This window comes from Peromyscus eremicus, chromosome 8a, assembly GCF_949786415.1.
Source record: "Peromyscus eremicus chromosome 8a, PerEre_H2_v1, whole genome shotgun sequence".
NCBI lineage: Eukaryota > Metazoa > Chordata > Mammalia > Rodentia > Cricetidae > Peromyscus > Peromyscus eremicus.
The window spans coordinates 17,170,306-17,193,917 of record NC_081423.1 but is presented as its reverse complement, the minus strand read 5'-3'; the positions used below and the strand labels follow the sequence as shown (position 1 = coordinate 17,193,917).

Genomic DNA, 23,612 nt, shown 5'->3' with positions numbered 1-23,612 from the left:
GATCTGCCTGCTTCTGCCTCCTGAGTGCTGGGATTAAAGGCAGGTGCCACCACCCCCATCTTGTACCAGTTTTGTGACTGGTTCTTTTCATCTGTCTGCCCTTAAACATTCTTCCAGCACTTGACTTTTAAAAATAGAGCATGCCATCTCCTGCTGCTCAGAACCCAATTTGGCCAGTGCCGTGGGGGCATATATGTTGGGCTGTTTTCATTTTTCTACTCTAATAATCATGTGGTAGTGACACCAGATGACCTTTGTCTCTTTGGGTTTTGTTATATCTGAGGGATGTCTCATTTTGTACTCTTTTAATTAATTTTGAGACAGGGTCTTACTCTATATCCCTTGCTGACCTGGAACTCACTATATAGACCAGGCTGGCTTTGAATTTAGAGATCCACCTGCCTCTGCCTCCTTAGTGCTAGGATTAAAGGGGTGTGCCACCACACTTGGCTTGTTTTAATTTTGAATCTTCAAGTTGGCATTTTCAGCAACACTTTTTTAAAGTTCCTAGAATTCTTTGTGACCTCTCATTTTCAGAGTGGTTGCCAGTCACAGCCTCGTCAGAAGAAGACAGCAGGCTGTATCTGTAGCATCTGATCCTCCTCATCCCATAGAATTGACGAGGCTTAACCTCCACCATAACTTTTTCTGCAACCTCTGAATATTTTCTTAAGAAAATGACACATTATCCAAACAGAGAAACTTAAAATACATGTAGATGGTTTTGTTTTAGGAGTAAAATAGAGCCTCATGTAAACAAGGCTGGCCAAGGTTATAGGTATGTACCACTCTACCCAGTTAATGCAGTGCTGGGGTTAGACCCATGGCTTTGTACATGCTAGGCAAATACTCTGTCAACTGAGCTATGTCCACAGCCCCAAGCATAGGCAGTTTTTCTTTGACAATCTGTTCATCTTAGATTTGATTGGGAGACTTAAGAATTTGGGATACAAAACTACCACATATATTTGAACATACATCTGAGGCAAAAAATGAAATGATGCTTCACACTGTATCTGCTGGTGTAGCTCACGAGTTTCTCACATTGGAGCCACAGTTGGATCACACAACTGTTCAACAAGGTGTTTCCTAGTATGCCACCTATCCTTAAATGTAGATTTTGAGGACAAGTCTGAGCCCCAGAGGCTGGGGATTTTAAAGTGTTTGTCTAAGTATAGAAAAAATATGTTTCAGCTGTTGGCTTTAGGCCACCTACTATCTTGAGTGCCTGGGAATCCAAGTCATATGAATTTTAAACTCCCATTCCTCTATCCTCTATGTCCCCTTTACATTTATAAAAGGAAAAACACGGTAATACTACCCTCTTGCTCAGGCACACCACGCACCTGGGCAGGTTGCCAGGCAATCTTCCCCTGACTGGGGCTGTCTTTCCTTCTGCCAAGGAGGACAGTTGGGGTTCCACTGTCCTTGGTGCTTCCTATCTCCTCCAGAGGGGCAGGGTACAGAGACCACATACCTTAATTGCCCTGTGTGGACTTTTTGATTAGCAAGGTAATTTAAAAACCCATCCCATTCGGCATGGAGATTGCAGTTCCCACACCCACCTGTTTTCATGTAACTAGAGAACTGTAGTGAGAGGACCCAGCACGTACATTAGTCAGCCAGTCTTTTCTCAGTTGCTAGTTCCATTTGCTGCCATGATTGATTCCTAGAGCAGCTTCCAGAACCATGGGATGGAGGCTGGGCAGTTTCACAAGGTGTTGCATATGGCATCTATCTTGAATGAGCAAGAAAGAGCCTGGCCTTTTAGTGACCTTAGTCCTTGGATTTATAGCTACCAAAGGCTGGTTTTAGTTGGCCTTACATGTTTGTTTCAGTCTTCTAAAAGACTCACAGTGGCCTGAGTTCAGTCTCCAGAATTTACGTGGTAGAAGTTGTCCTCTGACCTCCACACATGTGCTGTGGCACGTGTACTCATCCATATACATGCACAAACTATATACATGGGGTGTGTGTGGGTGTGTGGGTGTGGGTGTGTAATAAAAATCCTTCTAATGTGAAAATGATCAAACTTTCAGACTTTGTAGACTCAGTGATACATAGATTAAGGGCAGCTGATCTTTGTTGAAATGTTTTATAAGTAGTAACTGGAAGAACATTCCATGGCTAAGATTCTGGGCTTTGTTATCATATATGAGTTTTGTGTGTGTGTGTCATGAAGTGCATGTAAGTAATCTGTGCCTGTGCATATGTAGTCCCATGTACACATGCACATGAGATGATACAATATGAATATCATTGCTATCAGTAATGACCATGGGCTGATAAGTATATGGTGTTCTGCTGTACCCTACTTTCTGCATGAGCTCATGACTATATTTTTTGTCTATTCAGGGATGGAATCCCTCCATACAGGATCCGTAAGCAGCACCGAAGGGAGATGCAGGAGAGTGTCCAAGTCAACGGGCGTGTGCCTCTACCTCACATTCCTGTAAGTACCACATATTCAGCAGCACCCACCGTGCCTTCTCTCCAGGTTCCAAACTGGTTTCCGACACAGAGTTGGCCACCATGGCACCAATCAGTGGGAGAGGCGTTTTGGTAGGGTTTCTAGGACCACAGCTTACCACTGGGCACAGCAGACAGTCTGAGTGATGTTGGGGTAAGAGATAACCATCACAGTAGATAGTCTAGGGATAGCTCCCAAGCTTCCTATGCTCAGTAGCGCCCTCCCTTCACTGCATGGTTTCCCTGTGAAGTGATATGCTCTCCCTGATGGAGGAAAGTAGTTCAGAGATGATGGATTTCGACTTTGAACCAGCTCTGGACATTGCAAGTCACCTGACCCTAGGGTATGGTTAGATATCCATCCACATGCTTTACTACTCAAGAGGTTCAAGGAACTTGTCATTTTTGTCACCTGACCCTAGGGTATGGTTAGATATCCATCCACATGCTTTACTACTCAAGAGGTTCAAGGAACTTGTCATTTTTGTGCCTGAGCAATGGGTGCTGCCATGTGACCATCTTGGCTCAGAAGCTGCCTCAACTTTGCCTCTTGGGTAATAACAGTAGCTATTCCTGAGCCTGGAATACAAGGTTTTGTTGACTCCATGTTTGAGCAAGGATTCATAGCTCTCCCTGTGTGCAGTGACCACTGGTGACACACGAACAATTATCATTTCTTCTGGCACACAGGCTTTGGGCAGAAAGACTTCTAGGGGAGCTTGTGTTGTCCTCTACCCTCCACCCGTGCCTGTGTAGGGAGGATGGGTGCTTCAGAACATCACACAGGCATCAGCACTTCTTTTGATTTGTTTTATTGTTATTTTGAGATAGCAACTATGTAGCTCTGGTTTACCTTTAGCTCACTGTGTAGACCAGAGTGACCTTGAACTCACATAGATCCACCTGTCTCTACCTCCTGGGTGCTTGGATAAAGGTATGCACTGTCATGACCAGCCTCATCAGAATTTCTTAATTGGAGTCTTTTAACTTTTTGACTGACCCTTCAATTCCCACATTAGGAAAGATACATCTATGGTTGGAAAATCATGTTTATTCTGTATATCATGCATTTTATGTCTTCCATTGCTGTAACAGAGCCTAGAGTCCCAACCCTCCTGAGTACAATCCTACCCTGATTACACTCAGCCATACATCAGCACCAGGCACTGCTCTATCCAGGAGCTTCGAACAGGTGTAAGCCTTGGGAATGCTGTGGGTTAGGCTACTTCAGGACCACAAGTCCATCCTAGGAGTTTCTAGTGACTGATGCTGTACTTACAACTCTTGATTCTGTGTTCCTAGTGCTGTTTGCACTAAGCCTCAGGCATTCCCCCACCTTATGTCATGAGTGTTTCTCTGACAAGTTGGGAGTAGGCCGGACAGTGGTGGCGCATGCCTTTAGTCCCAGCACTTGGGAGGCAGAGCCAGGCAGGTCTTTGTGAGTTCAAAGTCAGCCTGGTCTACAGAGTGAGATCCAGGACCAGCACCAAAACTATACAGAGAAACTTGTCTTGGGGGGGGGGGGGGGCGCAAGTTGGGAGTATTCAGTGTAGAGCATGTTGGCCAAGGTACTGACCACCATCTGTCTGGGTGCATGTACACGTGTTCACTCAGGGGTTCCACATCCTGTGCAAACCAGGACCCTGCCCAGCTCTCCTCCAGTAATATAGTTGTGAGCGGTTAGAGAGAAGTCCACATCTTCAAGTCAGTGCTCAGTGAAGGAGAAAAAGGAGCCAATGAGGTTGCTAGTGTCCCATTAAAAGGAAACCATAAACACCTGCTTTAAAATACATGTAACCAGCAAGGTTACTTAGTGAATAAATAAACCTGCCTCCAAACTTGATGACCTGCGTTCTGTCTCTAGAACCTACCTGGTAAAAGGGGAGAACAGAACCAGCTCCTGCAAGTTATCCTCTGACCTTTACATATGTGCCATGGTGCACATATCCACCATGTGCATGCCCACGGACTCAAACAAACAAATGTATAAAACTTTAAAATAATAAGATCAAGGTTTCCTGTACACATCCTCTTACTAGAAGGCTGACACTATGCTGCTCTGTAAAGGGTGCAGGAATGTCCTGTGAAGGCAGCTCTACTGACTGCTGTGTCTCTCTCCAGCGCACTTACCGAATGCCAAAGGAGATCCGGGTAGAACCACAGAAATTTGCTGAAGAGCTTATTCACCGTCTAGAGGCTGTCCAGCGCACTCGAGAGGCTGAAGAGAAGCTGGAGGAACGGCTGAAGCGTGTACGGATGGTAAGTGGACTATATGTTAGGACCATGTCTAAGCCACTGTTTGCTGTGGCATGGAAGTCCTGCATTTAGGGTAGCCTCCATTCTGACTCGGCCTGCTTGTCACTGTGTTTCTGTGTCCCACCTGCCCTTCTGTTCAGTACCTTCTTCCTCTCTATTTTGTTGCTAACTGAGCCTAGTGCATCCCCCATCCCCTTTTCCTGCCAGCAGATGCCTCGGAGGAAGCTGACAAAATGGCTGTGTGGCTAACCTTGACAGGTGGCAGGAACTGAGCTAAGGCACAATGGTAGGAAGGCTCGGCAGGTCAGATTTCTACTCACTTAGGGAACACTATAGACTATAGTAGCTATAATGACTCCTTGGAGCTCATTTTGGTTTATTGAGAAACCACTGTTTGGCAGGAACTGAGCTAAGGCACAATGGTAGGAAGGCTCGGCAGGTCAGATTTCTACTCACTTAGGGAACACTATAGACTATAGTAGCTATAATGACTCCTTGGAGCTCATTTTGGTTTATTGAGAAACCACTGTTTTGTTTGTTTGGTTTGGTTTTTTTTGAGACAGGGTTTCTTTTTGTAGTTCTTGCTGTCCTAGAACTCACTCTGTAGACCAGGATGGCTTCAAACTCAGAGATCCACCTGCCTCTGCCTCCCAAGTGCTGGGATTAAAGGTGTACACTACCACCACCAACTGGCTGAGAAACCACTGTCTTTGTACATTTTTTTTTCTGTACTGCTATAGAAAGGCTTTCTTTATGTAGATGGCCCTCATATGTGTGTCCTTCATTCTGCAGTGTTTTATGATAACAGTTTAACACTTGCAAATTCAAGCCCTCCCTTCCTCTCTCTCTCCCTCCCTCCTGTCTTCTTTCCTTTCTATGACAGGGTCTTGCTGTAGCTTGGCTGACCTGGTATTCACTGTGCAGCTCAGGATGGTCTCTTGCAGCAATACTCTTATTTCAGCCTCCCAGGTGCTGACTTACAAGTGTGCGCCACTGTCTGGCTAAGATCAGACATTTTTATTTATATAAGTTTTCATACTCAGAAGTTCAAGAGTATAATGTTCCTCTGTGGAGTTATTTCTCTGTTATTTATCTGATGCTTTTATTTATTTAACATGTGGAAGAACCCAGCCCTCTTCAAATTCAAAACCCCAGTCCAGGCCCTTTCCTGGGGTTTCCTTTCCCTCTTAGGCTCCCTAGGTGAACTGTGAGCATTGTCTGAGGGCTCCATCTTTAGCAGCAGGGCCCACAGACCACTCTAGACACAGGGCTGATGTGGTACCAGCTATAATCTGTACAGACTGGAGGCTGAGATGAAAAACAAGTAGGGGCTAGAGAGATGACTCAGCAGTTAAGAGTATCTCTTGTTCTTGTAGAGAACTAGGTTTGGTTCTCAGAATCCACATGGTGGCTCACAATCATCTGACACTCTCTTCTGACTTCTGCAGGCACCAGGTGTGTACATGGTACACACACACAGGCAAAACACTCTGACACATAAAGTAAAGATAGAGAAATCTTTTTTTTCTTTTTTGTCTTCCTTCCTTCCTTCCTTCCTTCCTTCCTTCCTTCCTTCCTTCCTTCCTTTCTTTCTTTCTTTCTTTCTTTCGTTTCTGGTTTTTTGAGACAGGGTTTCTCTGTGTAGCTTTGGAGCCTGTCCTGGAACTCACTCTATAGCCCAGGCTGGCCTCAGACTCACAGAGATCCGCCTGCCTCTGCCTCCCGAGTTCTGGGATTAAAGGCGTGCAACACCACCGCCCGGCCTGTCTGTCTGTTTTTCAAGACATGGTTTCTCTGTGTAGCCCTGGATATCCTGGAATTCATTCTGTAGACCAGGCTGACCTCGAACTCACAGAGATCTGCCTGCCTCTTCTGGGACTAAAGTTGTACATCACCACCACTCGGCTAAAGATAAATAAATCTTTAAAAAAAAAAAAAAACAGCTGGGCAGTGGTGGCACATGCCTTTAACCCCAGCACTCAGGAGGCAGAGGTAGGCGGATCTCTGTAAGTTCAGGGCCAGCCTGGTGTACAGAGTTTCAGGACAGCCAGAAATACACAGAGAAACCTTGTCTCAAAAAACAAAAACCAAAAAAAGACAGTGGAACTTTCCAAGGAGTTTGTGTGAAAATATTTTAAGATGAGTGGTCTCTTATGCACACACACACATACACACACACATACACACACACACACATTCTGTCTGTCTGTCTCTATCAAATTGTTTTGTCACTTGAGACCAGCATTCTCTTCTGTCCCTTGTGGTAGCTGGAGAGATGTTCATTAGACTGGCAGGCAGCCTTTCCTGTATTGGAATGGCCATCCACCAGCTAGCCATTGTGTGATGGCCAGCATTGTGGCATTACCCACCATGCAACGCTGGTAGACTCTAGTGAGACATCACACTATGGGCCTACTGTGACCTAGAGTGGCACCTTGTTGCATAGGGCACCCCATGGTGTTTAGTCAAGCATCTGGTGGGCAGTAAAACTATGCAGACTGAAGCCAACCATTTTCTGGGCCACACAGCTTTAGCATTCTGATAGTATTTATCTAAGAAAAATGTGGAGCCCTACTGACATGAAACACGGAGCTTTTGTCTGTTATGATCTAAATCATCATCTTCATCTGTGTAGCAGAATGTTTCAGTTACTGCCTCTCTTGAGGGTGTTGCTATGGATGTCACAAATCCCTGAAAAACGGGCTCCTCAAAGTTGTTTGTTTTTGCTCTTTTGGGGAGGCCCGCCACTCAGCTCCCAAGTAAATCACACATGGAGGCTTATTCTTAATTATAAATGTCTGGCCTTAGCTTGCCTTGTTGCTAGCTAGCTTTACTTAAATTATCCCATCTAGCTTTTGGCTTTTATCTTTCTCTATTTCTGTATACCTTTCATTATTTCTTACTCCGTGGCTTGCTATGTAGCTGGTTGGCTGGCCTCTGATGTTTTCCTTCTTCTCTGGCTACTCCTTCCCAGATTTCTCCTTGTATTATTTCTCTCTGCCAGCCAGCCCCACCTATTCTTTCTCCTGCCTCGCCATTGGCTGTTCAGCGCTTTATTAGACCATCAGATGTTTTAAACAGGCAAAGTAATACAGCTTCACAGAGTTAAACAAATACAACATAAACAAAAGTAACACACTTTAAAATAATCCACAGCTCTCAAGAAGAGAGACTAGGTCAGTGCCAAGGCTGAGAACAGTGGTATTATTTTTTTGACTTAACAGAGAACACTAAATGAAAAACCCTGAGTGATTCTCTTATATCAGCTTAGGAAATAATCTGTGGCTAGAGGGCCTCTAGCTCAGATGGGCTGCCATGTATGCTCTAGCTTTATTTGTGCTCTAGCCAGCCTATCCTGAGCTGTCTCCTGTTGGGTGGATGGCCATGTAACTACAGACATAGAATTTGGTGGCTTGTATGCATTGATACATTTACTGTAGATTTTACTCCTTTTTGTACAGGATTAATCACCCTTTTTTTAAAAAAAAAATTATTTTTAATTGCAAAACTGAGGAAATAGAAGTTCTGAGAAGGTCTGGAATAATGGGCAGACTCATGAAGACTGGCGTTCAGATCCCAGTACCCTTGGAACAAGCTGGGTGTCTACATAGGCCTGTAACCCCAGCTGGCAGGGGGAAGGGATAGAAACAGAGGCTCACCACAAACCCAACAGTTTAATTGCTACATATGAGGAACTGGTAAGACAAGCTGGGTCGGCCTTGTGTCACAGTGCACGCCTTTAATCCCAGCACTCAGGAGGTAGAGGCAGGTGAGTCTCTGTGAGTTTAAGGACAGCGAGGTGTACAAAGCAAGTTCCAGGACAGCCAGGGCTAAACAGAAACCCTGTCTCAGAAAACCAAAAGAAAGTAAGAAAAGCTGGGTCTTGGCCCAAGGTAGTCCTATGGTTTTATAAATTTCCCTTCCGTCTTTCTACCTTAGGGAATATGGCATCAAAACCTGAAGCAGGGCCAGTGAGATGACTCAGTGGTTAAAGGCACTTGCTGCCAAGGCTGAGGACCTGAGTTCTGTCCTATAGACTCATATTGTAGAAGGAAAGAACTGACTTCCACAACTCTGACTCTACAAGTGCACCACACAAGACAAATGAACAAATGAATGAATGAATGAATGAATAATGTAATTTTAAGAAACTCAAAAGGGAGAATATTAACTCAGAGAACATGGCGGACAGTGGTAGTGCATGCCTTTTATTCCAGCAGAGATCCCAGGCAGAGGCAGATGGATCTCTATGAATTGAGTCCAGCCTGATCTACATAGTGAGTTCCAGGATAGCCAAGGCTGCACAAAGAAACCCTGTTTTGAAAAACCAAGGGGGCGGGGGGAGCAGGAGCGAGCGAGAGCGAGCGCAAAAACCTTTATTGAGAGACATAAAACTAAATCCATGCAGAGCCTTCTCAGTGGCTACAACTGACACCAGACCCTTCATCCCCTCAGCCTGTTTTTGCCCTGACTGATAAGAACAGGTTTGATGGAATTCATTCAGGTTCCCAGGACCTTTTGAGATTCAAGCACAGAGTATCCAGGAGTCAGCACCTCTCCTTGACTTGGCTACACTGCAGTAGTCAGGAGAGTCCTTGGCTTGACTGTCAGGACTGTGGCTCACTTCCAGGTCTCTCCTCGTTCTTGTTCTGACAGTGCTGCTGTTTCTCCACAGGAAGAAGAAGGGGAGGATGGGGAACTGCCTTCTGGCCCCATGGCAAGTCACAAGCTGCCTTCTGTCCCAGCCTGGCACCATTTCCCACCCCGCTATGTGGATATGGGCTGCTCCGGACTGCGGGATGCTCATGAGGAGAATCCTGAGAGCATCCTGGATGAACATGTGCAAAGGGTCATGAGGACACCTGGCTGCCAGTCACCTGGTCCAGGCCACCGCTCTCCTGACAGTGGGCATGTAGCCAAGACTGCAGTACTAGGGGGTGTAGCCTCCGGGCATGGGAAGCACGTTCCTAAGTTGGGGTTGAAGCTGGATACAGCTGGCCTGCACCACCATAGGCACGTCCACCACCATGTTCACCATAATTCAGCTAGACCCAAGGAGCAAGTGGAGGCTGAAGCTGCCCGCAGGGTCCAGAGCAGCTTCTCTTGGGGCCCAGAAACACATGGTCATGCCAAGCCCCGCAGCTATTCAGAGAGCACAGGCACCACCCCCAGTTCTGGGGACTTGGCCTTTGGGTGAGTCTTGACCCAGCCCTCTCCAATGTGTCCTTGTTTCAGAGTCATAGGCCAGAGGGGCTGTGGCCCTATGATGACCTGGTCTTCCCCAATAAAAGTCACATGACACCAGCGGCAGGGGCCAGACAGGCTCCAAGCATTGCTATGACTGGGTGAGGAGGAGCTGTGGGTTTATCTTGGGCTCTGGTCAGCATGACTCTCCCACCATATTAAAACAAACTCCAGACAGCTGACTTTCACAGAGACCACTGCCTTCACAGTGGGTTACGGGTCTCTTGTTGGGCGTGAGGGTTAGGGACCAGCTAGGAAGGCCAGAGTGACCTCATATGTCTTGATCTCACAGTGGTAAAGCTAGTGCACCCTCCAAAAGAAACACCAAGAAGGCTGAATCTGGGAAGAATGCCAGTGCCGAGGTACCCAGTACCACAGAGGATGCAGAGAAGAACCAGAAGATCATGCAGTGGATCATTGAGGGTGAGAAGGAGATCAGCAGACACCGGAAGACAGGCCACGGGTAAGTGCACTGCAGAGGCCTGGCCAGGAGCAGCTGGCCACCTGTCTTGTTGTTGCCAGCACCCTTGCTTTTAGGAGCTTACTTCTAGCTTCAGGGTCAAAGGACTCTAAGTCCCTGTCACCTATGAACTACATAAATGGCAGCTGTGGGAGAGCCTTCTGTCTTTTATGTCTACTTTTCTTCAGTCCTAAGGGTCGGGGCTGCTCAGCCTCAGCGTGACCTCCCTGGATATCTGTCATCCCTCTTGTCTCATATTGCAATGTGTTTGCACACATTCCTGGCTCCACAGGGGGCAGGTGCCATCCCTGTGGTCCTCTCTGTGACCTATTTCTGAGCAGAGTAGGGGAGTCTAGGACTGAGGCAGGTCCATTTCCTCAGTCCCAGATTACCCTAATGTGCTGCCTGCTCACTACCTGCCCTCAACATACTCTGGGACACACATGGTAGAAGGAGAGAACCCTTACACAGACTCTGGTACATGTGTATTTATTCTCACACAAAATAAATATAATGTAATAAAATTTTCAAAAAGTAAGGAAGGTCTAGAATGCAGCTCAGTGACAGCACAGCATGAGCAAACCCCTGGTTCGGTCTCAAATCACACACAAAAAGAACAATCTTCAAGGGAAGGGTGTATGTGTGTGGGAGCAGAGAGGCCTGCATGACTCCTGTAGTTGGGTGTGTTCACACTTGGTTGCTTCCACTACTCATGGAGTCACTTGTCTTTGTTCTACAAGGTCTTCTGGGATGAGGAAGCAGCAGGCCCATGAGAGCTCCAGGCCCTTGTCTATTGAGCGTCCTGGGGCCGTGCACCCCTGGGTCAGTGCTCAGCTCCGGAACTCTGTCCAGCCTTCTCATCTTTTCATCCAAGATCCCACAATGCCACCCAATCCAGCCCCTAACCCCCTGACCCAGCTGGAAGAAGCCCGCAGGCGTTTAGAGGAAGAGGAGAAGAGAGCCAACAAGTTGCCCTCCAAGCAGAGGTAGGCTCATGTGGTATAGGTGACCTTACATGGCTCTAAGGCCTGAAGAAGGCCCTTGTGGGAAGACAGCCATCCTGGGCTGCTTCTCCACTGAGAACCACAGAGGTAGCCCTGCTGCAGGACAGAGGGCTATGAGGTGAATGTTCTCACCTGCACATGGTCAGATGGCTAACAGCTTTTGGGCATGCCCGGCAAAGTGGTGGATATCCAGACCATCTCTGATGACAGCCACACAAAGCATGGCCACAGGGAGATGACAGACAACTCCAAAGCACAGGCAGTTATAGGACTTGTCTGGAGGGACCATGGTTCCACCTCTCTCCCTGTCTTCCTCAATCTCAAGAACGTCAGCATCAGCCCCTTCACCACCACAGTTCAGCAAGCCTATTCTATCCCTTTGGGGAGTATGTTCTGCCCAAACTCAAGAGATTTCTCTTTGGGTAGCAGTATTCTTGGAGCCAGAACATGCCTTCTCTGACCCTTTTAATTTGGCTTTGAATCAGTTGCCTGGACATTCTGGCTTATTGGAATTCCCAGATGGGTAATAGTCTCCGTGAGGGCTTAGGATCTGTTTCTTACCCAGTCCCTGGAACCATGGTCACACAAAGGCCACTATTGCCCTTTGAAACCATCAGCTCCTTTATTCAGCTTGGGCTGTGTAGATTCTGGGGTTTGACCTCACTTCTGAGGGTCTTGTTTCCCTGGGATGCTACAACTCATGACTGGCAGACTGTGCACTTATGGTCTCTAATAGGATCAGGCAGTAGTTGCCCTGGAAGCTTAGACAGGTCCCTGGTCCCTGAAAGTCTCCTTGGACCCGTACCAGGCTCTGAGCCTATACTACCTTTGGTTCCAAAAGAAGGTACAGCTATGTGGAACACAAAGAACCACTTTGCTACCTGCTGTAAGCTGTGTTAGGTGCTTGTGCTGCCTGTTCTGTGTAGGAAGTGTTCCTCCTGGTGCTGAAATATTGCATGAATCTGGCAAGGGTCTGAGGAAGTGGAGCAGGATGTCATTTGGGATCTACTAGGACTGATGCCCTCACTGGTCTGGGCAGGGTGCCCTCAGAAGCAAAGTGTTCCCAGGAGGCAGGATTTTCTTGTAGAGTAGGGTACTTTGTGAGTTAGGATTCTCTTGTGACATAGAGGTTGCATCTATTCATCCTACCATTACCCGGCAAGCCCCACCTGATGGCAACAGCTGTGGTTTTCACCATGTGATGGCAACAGCTGTGGTTTTCTCCTGGCCAGTAGCATCAGCTAAACCCCGCTGGTTTCTGTTTGGGGGTATGAGAACACTATCACTACACACACATACACATATCAGGTCTTAGCTGCTGTCTCCAAAGTCTTCATGTGTGAGGAAATGGAATGTATTGAGGCTATTTCTGGAACTTTATGAACAAGTGTAGCTGTATGGGGTGAAAGCCTCAGGCTTTGGCAGGCCCTGTTAAGGTAGACCAGAGTAAAGTTACTATCAGGGACCCATAGTGGCATACCCAGGTAGAGGATTTGCTTGGAAAGGCTCTGCTTTGCGGAGATCCTGGAACATGCCTCAGTCATGGCAACAACAGCTCCTCAAGGTACAGTATGACAGAACTACTGCTACTGTCCATGTCTGATATCTACATCATCTTCTGGAAGTTCATGATGAATCTGTAGAAAGCCACATCCCTGGGGGATGTCCTGGCAGGCCTTCTCCAAGAACCTCTAGCCTGGAGAAGACATCTGAGCAGGGGGTGAAGAGAACCCATAGCACTGAGACCAGCAGTTCTCTAGAGTGTACTCCAGAGAACAGACCAGACTGGCATTGACGCCGTGTCTAGACACTCAGGGCAGGGCCTCTGATGATCTGTGAGTGGGAGTTATTGGCAGCTGGTTCCTGCTGCTCACCCTGTCTGTGCACACTGTCCACAACACTGGCTGAGCCCCATCCTCCCTGATGCGGGTTGTTCCCTAGGTATGTGCAGGCAGTCATGCAGCGGGGACGCACCTGTGTCAGGCCAGCATGTGCACCGGTGCTGAGTGTGGTACCAGCCGTGTCGGACTTGGAACTCTCCGAGACAGAGTACGTGCGCCCTGTGGGTCCTCCTGGTTCTGCCCATCCCGGCTCAGGCCAAATCCCAAAGTGGAGCATCTGTTTTGATAGGCTTTGTCACTGAGCCAGGAAGCATCAGGCTGGAGAAAGGCCTGCTGGGGCTTCTCCCTGCTGTCTCCCAATAGAGATCATGCCTGTTCAGTGTAGTGACATGATCACTAGGTCTGAGTGTGGTCCATTTAGGCACCACAGCTTGCCTTTCATTTTGTCTTTACTCTCCTGAGCTGCTGAGCTAGGTCTGGGGACTGGTGGGTCTACCACCATTCTACACAGGGTCAGGTCCACAGTCTTGTCCCCTTGAAATAGCAGCGGGAGCTTGAGCCAACTTTATAGTAGGATCTGGTTGGTGTGACTACAGCCAGAACTTAGGCTCTGTACCTCCCCCTGCCATAACCACTGTAGGTCAGGGACATTTCTGACTGTGCCCTTCCTGTGCTCTTACTCAAGACAGAAAGATGAGGATCCCCCTTGGACCTTGCTGCTGACCCAGTCCAAGCTCCATTATACCCAGGTCATAAGAGAGGGTATCCTGAGCCTGGGGCCTCTGCAGATGGCCCTCCAGTTGTTCTGGAGAAGTAGGTCTCCGTAGGTTCAACCCCCAGAGAGCTTCGAAAGCCCATTGCTTGAAGAAGGTCCAAGAACCTGGACAATCATACAGCCAGAATGGCCCATGTATCTTACTCCACCAAGGAAAAGCACCCATGTGGCCATGGCCGAGGTCAACTATTGAAGCTTCTGGGGTGATTGAAAGGTACAAGAACACAGGAGCAGATTCAGAGCAGCTACACAGCACCCTGAGGATCTGGGCAAGAAACAGCTCAGGCCTCTAGTCTGCTTTGGAGATTCTGGCCAGCCTGGTCCTAGGAACACTTCCTTTCCAGATCATGCAGCTCTGATTGGTCCATCCTCGAGACTTATGGAAGTTTGGAGAGGTTGGGACTTGTCAGGATCTAGAGGACCCCCCGCCCCTTATAACCTTGGAGATTGGACTTTGTGAGCCGAGGGCCTAGCCTGGTCATTGTGGGTGTCTGTGCCCACTTTGCATGGTCTGGAGGAAAGTGCTTCTCTTAGAGCTAGACCTGTCGCTCATTTCCTAGTGAGTGGTTCACACAGAACTGGTACCCAGATTTCTGGTAGGTGGGTGGCAGGGCCTTTGAATACCACATTGCTGAGTGAGGAACTGACCCTGGGATGTCTTGTCCTCTGTTGGTAGATGGTACCTATGAGGTGCTCTGTGTGACCTTGGCCCGGGCCCACTAATTACCACTCTGTTTCTGTCCCAGGACAAAATCACAGAGAAAAGCAGGTGGCGGAAGTGCACCACCATGTGACAGCATCGTTGTGGCCTACTACTTCTGTGGGGAACCCATCCCCTACCGGACCCTGGTGAGGGGCCGTGCTGTCACCCTGGGCCAGTTCAAGGAGCTGCTAACCAAGAAGGGGAGCTACAGGTGAGAGAAGCTGCAGCCCTCGGGCGTACTTGCCCAGCATGCTCCTGGTTTAGTGTAGAAGGAAAGTTGTCTGCCCCACAGGTCTTTTATCTTCCCCTTCACCCCACTTCTCTCAGCCATGGATGCTGCTTACTGCTCTATTTGGGGTACATCAGGTTTGGGTGGCATCAGGACCCAAAGCTAGACTAGCCCTCTGTTCTAGGCTGAGACCTCTCTCTCCCTTCATGTCAACCAACTCAAAAACTCCAATAGGAAGATTATGGGTACCTGAGTGACATGAGAGCCTGTCAACTCTACTGGTGACAGCCCATGTGGATGGCAGAGCTGGAGCCCCAAGACCCCTGCTCTTCCTGAATCAGAAGCCTATCAGCAACCTCCACACCTACCAGAAGCCAGGATTGGAGCTCTCAGGGGCTTTGTAGCGATTCTCAACATGCTATTAATATTAACTCAGCCCTTTCAGTGCTCCCAGCTCTACCCCAAGTATGGCTACTGCTCAGCAGGCACCAGCCAGGATCCTGGCTCACTGGCTGGGGCAAGCCTGCCCTGCAGGGTGGTAGGACTTCCAGGGGTTCCAGGACAGGCATTCCTCTCCTGGAGATAGCTTTTCTCACTGTCTCTACAATTTTCTCTCCCTAGATACTACTTTAAGAAAGTGAGTGACGAGTTTGACTGTGGTGTGGTCTTTGAAGAAGTGCGGGAGGACGAGGCAGTCTTGCCTGTCTTTGAAGAGAAGATCATTGGCAAGGTGGAAAAGGTGGACTGAGCACTGGGCAGCACCCTCAGAGTGCACTATCATAAAGGTGCACAGGCATCAGCCAGTGGGCAGCCTTGTCCTCAGGAGCCGGATGTGGGCAACAGCACAGGATTGTCACAAGCTCTTGTGGGGGGGAGGGCTCAGGTGTCTGCCATACCTCTGTCCCTCTGTGTCTGGGAAAGGAGGGGGGGTTCCTACTGAGTGGTTCCATGGGTTTCTCTGTTTTGCTTTTCAAAAGGAAAGCCCCACCTACCCCCACATTACCCCCTGAAGCAATACCAGGAGCCATCTCATGACCCTCAGCAGCTCTTGCTTTTGAATCCCGACTGACCCAGGGATACCTTTACCTGGGCTTGTATCCCAGTGTCCTCTTCTCCCTCTGGGACCTATCTACTGCACCTGGTTGGGCTCAGGCCCAGGAGCAGGGGATCCTGTGGGGGCCTCTGTCTATTGTACATGTCACACCGAGTGCCTTCAACGTAGCTGTCTCTTGCCTGCCACTGGGTGAATCTGGCGGCTGAGTACCTCAGGCCCCTTTGCCTGTCTCTAGCCACCAGCTTGGTTCAGCAGGGTGGTGGGGGGTCTGGTCCCTTTTAAGTGTCCATGTAAATATGTATATTTCTCAGGCCAGGGCCAGCAGGGGGTACCCTGAGCCCATTTTTCATGCGATGACTTGTACAATTATCTTTTCAAAGGTACTTGGATAATAATGAAATAAAACAGTTTTTGAACCTGCCTTGGGTATGTGATATACTATCCGCTGCCCTCCAGCCAAGCAGTGAAGGAGGCAAGCTGGCCTCTGTACGTGTTACCCATTCTTGCCCAGGCAAGCCCCAAAGTCAGGATCACAAGAGAAAGGTCAGGCCCCATAAGGTGCTGAGTTAGAGGCAAGTACCAGGGGCTAAGCTAGGCAGACCAGCAGCCAGCCCTGCTCATGAACCACACAAAGTCTGGGAAAACATTTTTATTCATAGTGCATGTCTCCCTCCAGCAACTGAGGACACCACTCCCTGGAATGCAGTGTCCAAATGGCTACAGCTCCTCCTTGGACCCCACGGTGGAATTGGCTTTTATTTCCTAGAAAGGATCACAGAAGCCCAGCTCAGACCTGCCTCTGCCCACTTTGCTGGGGGAGAACCTACTGAGGGGCTAGTATCCTGAATGGAATACCACTGGGATGGAGACTGTAGGCTCCTTGGGCTCCTCAGGCAGGTCACCTCCACTGTCCAGGAACTTGGAGAATGTCTCTAGGTCCCTGGTGCTTTTGTATTCTATCACCTGAGGAGAAAGAGAAGGACCTGAGGGCATGCTCCCCAGCCACAGCCTGATACTAGCCAAGCCAGCTTTGGAGCAGTAGTACACTCCCTACCCCATCCATTCCTTCACCTTCCGGTCTGGCCCTGCAGGGAAGAACTTGAGGGTGGGATAGCCATGCACAGAGAAGGCCTCCAGCTCATTAGCTGTAGCATCCAACTCGGCAATGATGATGTCCTCACGATCCTTGTACTTGTCTGCCAGTGCCTCCCAGGCTGGAGCCATCTCCTTGCAGTGGCTGCACCATGGGGCATCTGGGGGAGGAGGCAGGCTTGGCTAGCTGACATCCCATCACCACCCACCACCAGCAGCCTGCCACCTTCCCCTCTTCAGCACTCACAGAACTTGACAAACACATTCTTGGTTTCATCAAAAGCCACCTGTTCAAAATTCTTGCCCACGAGAGTCTTGACTGGTCGCTGGTCCCAGTCAGGGGGTATCTCCTGGCTCAGGAGGTAGGGCTGGAGAAGCAAGCAGTCCTTCACTGGGGTCCTGTGTAGGGCCAGCGTCCTAGGACTGCTGCTCCTTCCTCCCTCTAAGAACTACAGACCTTGACTTCCCCATGGAGGACTGCCTGGCAGAAGGCAGCCACAGAAGCTGCAGTGATGGGCGCCACATCTGTAGGTGCATACTTCTTGGTGGTCTCAATATTGATCAGGCGCAGGGTTGGGGCTTCCTCAGCCTTGAGCCCAAAATATTTCAGCACATGGCCATTGTCAGCAGCCACATCCACCATCACGAACAACACCTACCAAAAGTCATACCAAGTTGGGGTCTCCCTTAGCCCTACCGCTCCTCTCCCTGGGCCCCCCAGTACCTGCCCCCGGAATGGGGGAGCTGCCTCCCTGAAGTCTGTTAGCAGCTCCCGGTGCTGAGCTAGTGTCTGGTTCACAAACAGCAGCAGGTGGTTGAGGATCTTGGCTGCAAAGATCTTAGGTGATGTCTGGAGGGATAGGAAACCCATGACTTCCACTGGGCCTCTGTTCCAGGGCCCCCAGCCCAAGGTCCCTCAACCCCAACCAAGCCCACTTCTGAGGGTCCCTCCACCCTACCTCACTGTGACCTGTAGCTTTACTTGCCTGGATGTTGAACTCTGTGACCAGGTGCATGCTATGTGTGATGAGGAAGCGGGACAGGTCCCCCAGGTCCAGGCCAGTGTCCTTGTCTACCGGGAAGTCGGCCCGACCCTCATCAAACTGGACACCAGCAAAGTTAGCAGGAGCTATGGCCCTGACCCCAACCCTGTCCTTAATCCCAACCTACCTTCTTAAAAAGGACCACAGTATCCTTGGTGAGGCCAAACTTCTGAAAGAGCTGTGGCTGGTCAGTGACGCCAAAGGTTATGTCCAGGGCATCCTTTGCTAAGGCCAGGAAGGTGGCCACATCCTCTGCCTGTAGGTCCTACAGACCCAGCCCCCTGAGAATGATGGGTGCCACCAGTACTGTGCCCACAGCCTGTCTACCCCCCACCCCCCAGTTTACCTGAAAGAAACCAATGGCCACCACATCCTGTTTGGCTATCAGTGCCTGGACACCTTCCTCATCTTCCAGACGTGTGGCACTGGACCCCACTCGCCGCCTCAGCCACTCAGCAATGTCCTCAGCCTTCTTGGGCCCTGCAGAGATGTCTCTATTTCAAATAGACTGGATTCCTGCCCCATCCCTAGGCCACACCCACTCCACACCTGTGCGCTTGCCCACCCCCAGCCCTACCCACCTCATACCTACGTATTCTTCAGGGTCTGTGCGGTTCCCATTCTGGAAGAACTTGAGCGTAGGGTACCCTACCACGCCAAACTCCTTGGTCAGCTCTGGTTCCGCAGGCCCATCCACCTTGGCCAAGGTGACCGCAGCTGACTCAGCTGCCAGCAGGGCAGCCGCCTTGCTGTACTCAGGAGCTAGTGCCTTGCAGTGGCCACACCATGGGGCATCTGGGGGATGAGGCTGTGAGTGCACCAGTCCTCAGCAACCCCAGCTGCAGCCCAGGTCCAACAGGAAACATGTGCTGTTCACATCCTCCTTCAGGACCACCCTAGGCATTGATCACAACCACACCTGGGTACCAGACCCCAGACAACTCTTAGAGCCCAGACACAGTGAGGTTTGAGAGAGTTTGGAAAGAATCCTGCTTCCTCACTCCAGGGCCACATGTAGCTGCTTTCTGAAGCCTACCAGCTAAGAATGGCTTTGACATTTGTAAAGGGTTGTAAGGAATCACAGACACATATGTCATAGGACGCTGCATGGGCCACCCAACCTGGACACTGCCTTCACCGAAGAACCAGTGACCAGCTGTTTGGAACAGAGGCCCCAAAGGTAGTAACATCAGCATGTGGCCATGTTGACAGCAAGGGGGTTATGGGCATCCACATGTCTTCCAGCTACCACTCCTTCCCACTCAGACTAGACCACCACCAAGCCCAGCTCAACATCAGGGCCTCCTGTCCAGGCACCCTCTCAGGGACACAGGGTGCCCACAAGAAGGCCAAGCCTAGGAGGTAGACGTCTCAACCCACAGGCTATCACCATGGTCCCCAAACTGCTGGTCCAAGCACTCACAAAACTCCACCATCAGGGCTGGATGCTCCTGGAGTGCCAGGCTCAGGTTGCGGTGGCTCAGGACCAAGATCCCATCCTCCTCGGGGACTTCTTCCCCAGGGGACTCCTCGGGGAGTGCCTCTGAGGGACCCTCAGGCTCCTGTCCTTGTCCCCAGGGACCTGAGAAACCCAGCAGGAGCAGCACCACTGGCAGCAGCAGATCATCCATGGCGTGCTGGGCCCTGAAGGCTGGAGTAGATAAAGGGATCGGGGACCAAGCAGCAACAGCCACGTGGCACCTGGCTGGGTCTCCGGGGAAGATAAAGCCTGAAAGGCCCCTCGGGGGCGGAGATAGGCAGAAAGAGGCAACACAGGGCAGCGAGACAGGGTAACATTTAATGGGCACCAGGCAGGGAGGCGGGACACAGCAGAGTGGGGGACATCAGGTCACCAACTGGGGGGCTCTGGGGAATGCTTGCAGGTCCTTCTGCAACTGACAGAAACTGGGAACACAGGCCCCAAGTAGGTTCAGTCCTTCCAGTCCTGGCAGACATGGAGGCACCACTCCCAGGACAGGTGGTCAAGCCTGTCATCATCAGTGAAGAGGGACCTGACCACGTAGAGGCCACGTGCCAATGCGCCCCTTGGTGCTTCCTCCAATGCCGTCACAAATTCATACTCCTGGGCCCTGGGGCCATAGCTGCCCACCATGAAGATGGCCTTGTCCACTGTGGGAAGGAAGGTCATCAGGAACCACCCCTCCGCCCTCCCCTCCCAGCCCCAGGCTGCCCTCCACACCATCTCACCACGCAGTCCCCGACGATAGGTGTGATGCAGACATTTGAGGCCACTGACAATCTCCTTGTTGACCTGGGGGGAAGGAGAAGGTTAAGGGCCTTCTCTGGAAGGCTGGGACATGGCTGGCCCCCTCCTGCAGCTACCCTCACCTTGAAGGTGATCTTCACCTTGTATTCAATGCCCTCCTTCAGGACAAACACCTGATTTTTCAGTGCAGCCAGGTCTCCTGTTAGAGGAAGGACAGGTGCACTCTAAATTTCCAGGATGTACAAGACCCTGCCCCAGGAATATCTCTGCAGGGACTGGTGGTGCCCATGAAGTCTGTGGCAATGCACCCAAGGAACTAGGATTTGCCACGGGGTCCTAGGATTGTCCTCATCCAAAGAAGGGCTGTGCTCTGCAGAGGGGGGTGGTTACCTGTAAGGTCCATGATGATAGGCCCTGGAGCCTGATCCGACAGCAATGTCAGCCTAGTCACCTGCACGTTGGGCAGGCTGGGGTCTGAGGAGAAACAGCATCCACAGGGTGCCATGCTGACCCCATCTTCCCCTCCCCCTGCTTGCAGCCCTCCACATCCAGGCCCCAGGCCGTACCCATAATGAGTGGCAGGGGCCCCAGCAGCGCCTGCTTGTACTTGACCAGGCTCATGTCCTCAGGGTCCAGCTGCCAGATTGCCAGCATGCTCTTCTTCCCAGGAGCCTGGTACTCTGGTACAGTTTCGTCCAGCACTTCATCTGATGGGATTGGCTCCCCCTCCTTGTCAGCCAAGAGGACTGGGAGTCGGGGAAGGTGTGTAAGCACCTGCCACCTGCTGACCCTGGCATTCAAGTGCTGAGCTGGGACCCACACTCTCAACCAGTTGTGCCTCCCACTGCCCAGTGGAGCTAAAGAAAGCAGAGGAGCTGTCACGGACACACAGTGGCCCCTAAGTCCCTAGAAGTCCCTAGGCTTGGTCTCTTCAGGAGGGGCTCTGGTGACTAAAAGAGATTCCTAAGAGACCCTAGGAGACCAGTTTGTTTCTGGTCAGCTTACAGGCCACTGCTTAAGAGTAGTGGCCATGGGGTACTCCAGGGGCTCCCCAGCTCTGTGCTCTTCCCATAATGTCCTAGGCCCCTCCGGTGGTGCCCTGAACTAGGGGTCTCCATAGTCCCTTTGGGTGTCTTGGCCAGAGGTCTCACTGAGATGCTGCCCACTGCCCTCCAACCTTAGGATTGCCTCTCACCGGAAGGAGCCCCAGCCCCACCTACGGGAGAGGCCGCAGCCTTCAGGCTGGACACACTCCTTTCCTCCTGGCTCCCTTCCCCAGAAGGGTCTGCGTGGACTGAAGTCCCACGCCCGGCCAGAATCCACGCCACGAGGTCCCCACGAGCCCCCAAAGTTGCCGCGGGGACTGACCCCCAACCGCGCCGCTCCCTTGCTGCCCCCGGCGCACGTGGCCGCCTCCCGGCCGGGCCACTCACCTCGGGCGCACAGCGCCAGCCGGAGCAGCTCCAGCAGCTGCGCCCCCAGCTCGCACGCGTCCAGGCCCAGCATGGTAGCCGCGGCCCGCCGCGGAGCCGCCGCCCGCTCGGCTCAGCCCCGGCGCGACTGCGGTGAGCTCATCCCGGCCGGGAGCGCCCCCCGCGCCCAGCGCCGCGCCCGCGCCGCGCGCCCCCAGCCGCTCCGCGGACCCCGCGCAGCCCGCAGAGACGCGCGTGTCGTCCGCACCGCGCCGGAACCCCGTCGTCCCTGCCGCGCCCCGCGCCGGGACGCGTCGCCAGGGACCCAGGGCCGCCCCACCCCCACGGGGAGTCGGGTCCCCCGGGATCTCCTAGGCGGGGCGTGCTGGCCAGAGACGCCAAGTGGAACAGGTGCGACACCCCCACGTCCCTGGACTCCCATTATCAGCAGGCGGCGCAGGGCACACCTGGAGCCCCGCAACCCTCCACCTGCTCCCTCTTTCTTGTCTGGGCAAAGGGGACTCCTGGGGCCTATCAGCCTCCAGCTGGGCCACACCCTGTTGGTTCTGGGCACCCACACACTGAAGTGCAGTCTGGGCCATACAGACTCAGGATCCCTTTAAGCTTACTGGTGCAGCCTGAATGTGGGGTTGGGGGAATGTGTCTGGGGGGACCTGGGACCCAGACAATTCTGCAGATTCCTATGACTGGGCAAAGAAAAGATACTGAAGAAACAGAAAGTGGGCTCTGAGAGATTTCTTAATCTTGACATCCAAAGGAGACCTAGGGATGGGAGGGGATGTTGGTTAGCCAAGGCAGGTGGCTGGTGAGCTGGGCCTTCAGCCGAGGACAGCAGGACCGAAGGCCTGGATCTGAGTAAGGAAGTTGTGCAGCACAGTGTCTTTCTTTTCTGGGAATAACCAGGGATCATATCCACCTTTGCTTTTCTGAGTAGCAGGTGACCGTTAAGGCTGAGGCATTGGGCCAGTGGCCACACTGCCCCATTGCCTTTCCAAAGCAAGATCCTGCAAGGAGGCCAGGAAGCCAGGGAGACCCACCCCTGCCCTGCAGGAAGTGTGTAGTGTTAGGTACGAAAATTACTTGTCCTTAGCTGGGGATAGCTTCAGCTGCCAGCAGCCTGAAACCTCCATAGATGCCCTCTCATCCAGGGAGGACGGATGGCCTTTGGTCAGCCTGGCCTTGTGTGCAGGTGAAGTAGGGGGCAGGAGAAGGTCGGGATCTACCGGTGATGTAACATATCTAGCCAGGACACCCCCCCTCCCCCCTGAACCATTGGAATCAACTCAAATAACATGTTGAAGGTTCCTGGTCTCAGTAAGGCCAGTTCTCCCTCCTTTGGCTCCCAGCATTCCTTGGGTGGGGAAGAGAAAGAGGGTACCCTATCCTCAGGAAAGAAGAAACGACCCAGTCATGCCTTTTATAAATGGTCAGTAACCCTGCCAGGGAGGGCTATATCATACCATCCTATGGCTCCACACAGGCCATACATGGTGCCACACGTTTGAAAAGATACTCTTGGGCCAGCCAGACTACAGCCTTGACCCCACATCCCTGACTCTGCTGGCCCCTGCACTCCTTAAGGGCCCATGGATGGAGCAGTGGCTACCAAGACCCTACACCACTCTTCCCAACCTGGTCCACCTGGCCACAGGCTCCTCTGCTGGAGTCCTCCATCCCTTCTAGGCTTCATCCTTTCTTACTGTCTCTACCCTGAAGAAAACCTGTCCTTTTCCAGAGCTTTGGTGACATGTCCCATCTCCAAGACCAAGCCCTGAGGTGGGT

The 23,612-nt window shown here is 51.3% G+C and overlaps 3 protein-coding genes across 4 annotated transcripts in view; 1 reads left to right on the top strand and 2 right to left on the bottom strand.

The window, feature by feature from the left end:
- Axin1 (axin 1) overlaps nucleotides 1-16,456 on the top strand; it is a 56,720-nt gene extending 40,264 nt beyond the window's left edge. Inside the window, exons 4-11 of one of the 2 annotated variants that reach the window (XM_059270257.1) lie at nucleotides 2,356-2,452; nucleotides 4,591-4,728; nucleotides 9,401-9,918; nucleotides 10,262-10,432; nucleotides 11,170-11,415; nucleotides 13,375-13,482; nucleotides 14,796-14,963; nucleotides 15,603-16,456. In XM_059270257.1, the coding sequence (XP_059126240.1) occupies nucleotides 2,356-2,452; nucleotides 4,591-4,728; nucleotides 9,401-9,918; nucleotides 10,262-10,432; nucleotides 11,170-11,415; nucleotides 13,375-13,482; nucleotides 14,796-14,963; nucleotides 15,603-15,729 (1,573 nt within the window). In that variant the 3' untranslated portion in view covers nucleotides 15,730-16,456. The remainder of the gene's footprint in view (nucleotides 1-2,355; nucleotides 2,453-4,590; nucleotides 4,729-9,400; nucleotides 9,919-10,261; nucleotides 10,433-11,169; nucleotides 11,416-13,374; nucleotides 13,483-14,795; nucleotides 14,964-15,602) is intronic. The other variant, XM_059270256.1, reaches the window with a different exon arrangement.
- Nucleotides 16,457-16,752: 296 nt separating this feature from the next.
- On the bottom strand, nucleotides 16,753-19,801 carry Pdia2 (protein disulfide isomerase family A member 2). The gene is made up of 11 exons (XM_059269222.1): nucleotides 19,594-19,801; nucleotides 18,759-18,965; nucleotides 18,517-18,650; nucleotides 18,298-18,435; nucleotides 18,114-18,230; nucleotides 17,852-17,977; nucleotides 17,585-17,782; nucleotides 17,375-17,495; nucleotides 17,107-17,288; nucleotides 16,894-16,998; nucleotides 16,753-16,797 (listed from the first exon to the last, which is right to left on the bottom strand). Exons 1-11 carry the CDS (start codon nucleotides 19,799-19,801, stop codon nucleotides 16,753-16,755), a joined length of 1,581 nt encoding a protein of 526 aa, XP_059125205.1.
- A 148-nt stretch (nucleotides 19,802-19,949) lies between these two features.
- Nucleotides 19,950-21,963, bottom strand: Arhgdig (Rho GDP dissociation inhibitor gamma). Its single transcript, XM_059269221.1, has 6 exons — nucleotides 21,831-21,963; nucleotides 20,964-21,143; nucleotides 20,788-20,871; nucleotides 20,520-20,596; nucleotides 20,379-20,442; nucleotides 19,950-20,300 (listed from the first exon to the last, which is right to left on the bottom strand). Exons 1-6 carry the CDS (start codon nucleotides 21,901-21,903, stop codon nucleotides 20,101-20,103), a joined length of 678 nt encoding a protein of 225 aa, XP_059125204.1. The 5' UTR covers nucleotides 21,904-21,963; the 3' UTR covers nucleotides 19,950-20,100.
- Nucleotides 21,964-23,612: the final 1,649 nt, after the last annotated feature.

Coding starts and splice junctions, on each gene's coding strand:
- Pdia2 (XM_059269222.1), bottom strand. CDS start 19,801: ATGGATGATCTGCTGCTGCCAGTGGTGCTGCTCCTGCTGGGTTTCTCA. Junction 18,436..18,516: donor TGGCCATTGGTTTCTTTCAG/GTAAACTGGGGG, acceptor CTGGGTCTGTAG/GACCTACAGGCAGAGGATGT. Junction 17,978..18,113: donor TCACAGAGTTCAACATCCAG/GCAAGTAAAGCT, acceptor CTATCCCTCCAG/ACATCACCTAAGATCTTTGC.
- Arhgdig (XM_059269221.1), bottom strand. CDS start 21,903: ATGCTGGGCCTGGACGCGTGCGAGCTGGGGGCGCAGCTGCTGGAGCTG. Junction 20,443..20,519: donor AGGTGAAGATCACCTTCAAG/GTGAGGGTAGCT, acceptor CCTTCCCCCCAG/GTCAACAAGGAGATTGTCAG. Junction 20,301..20,378: donor CTATCGTCGGGGACTGCGTG/GTGAGATGGTGT, acceptor TCCTTCCCACAG/TGGACAAGGCCATCTTCATG.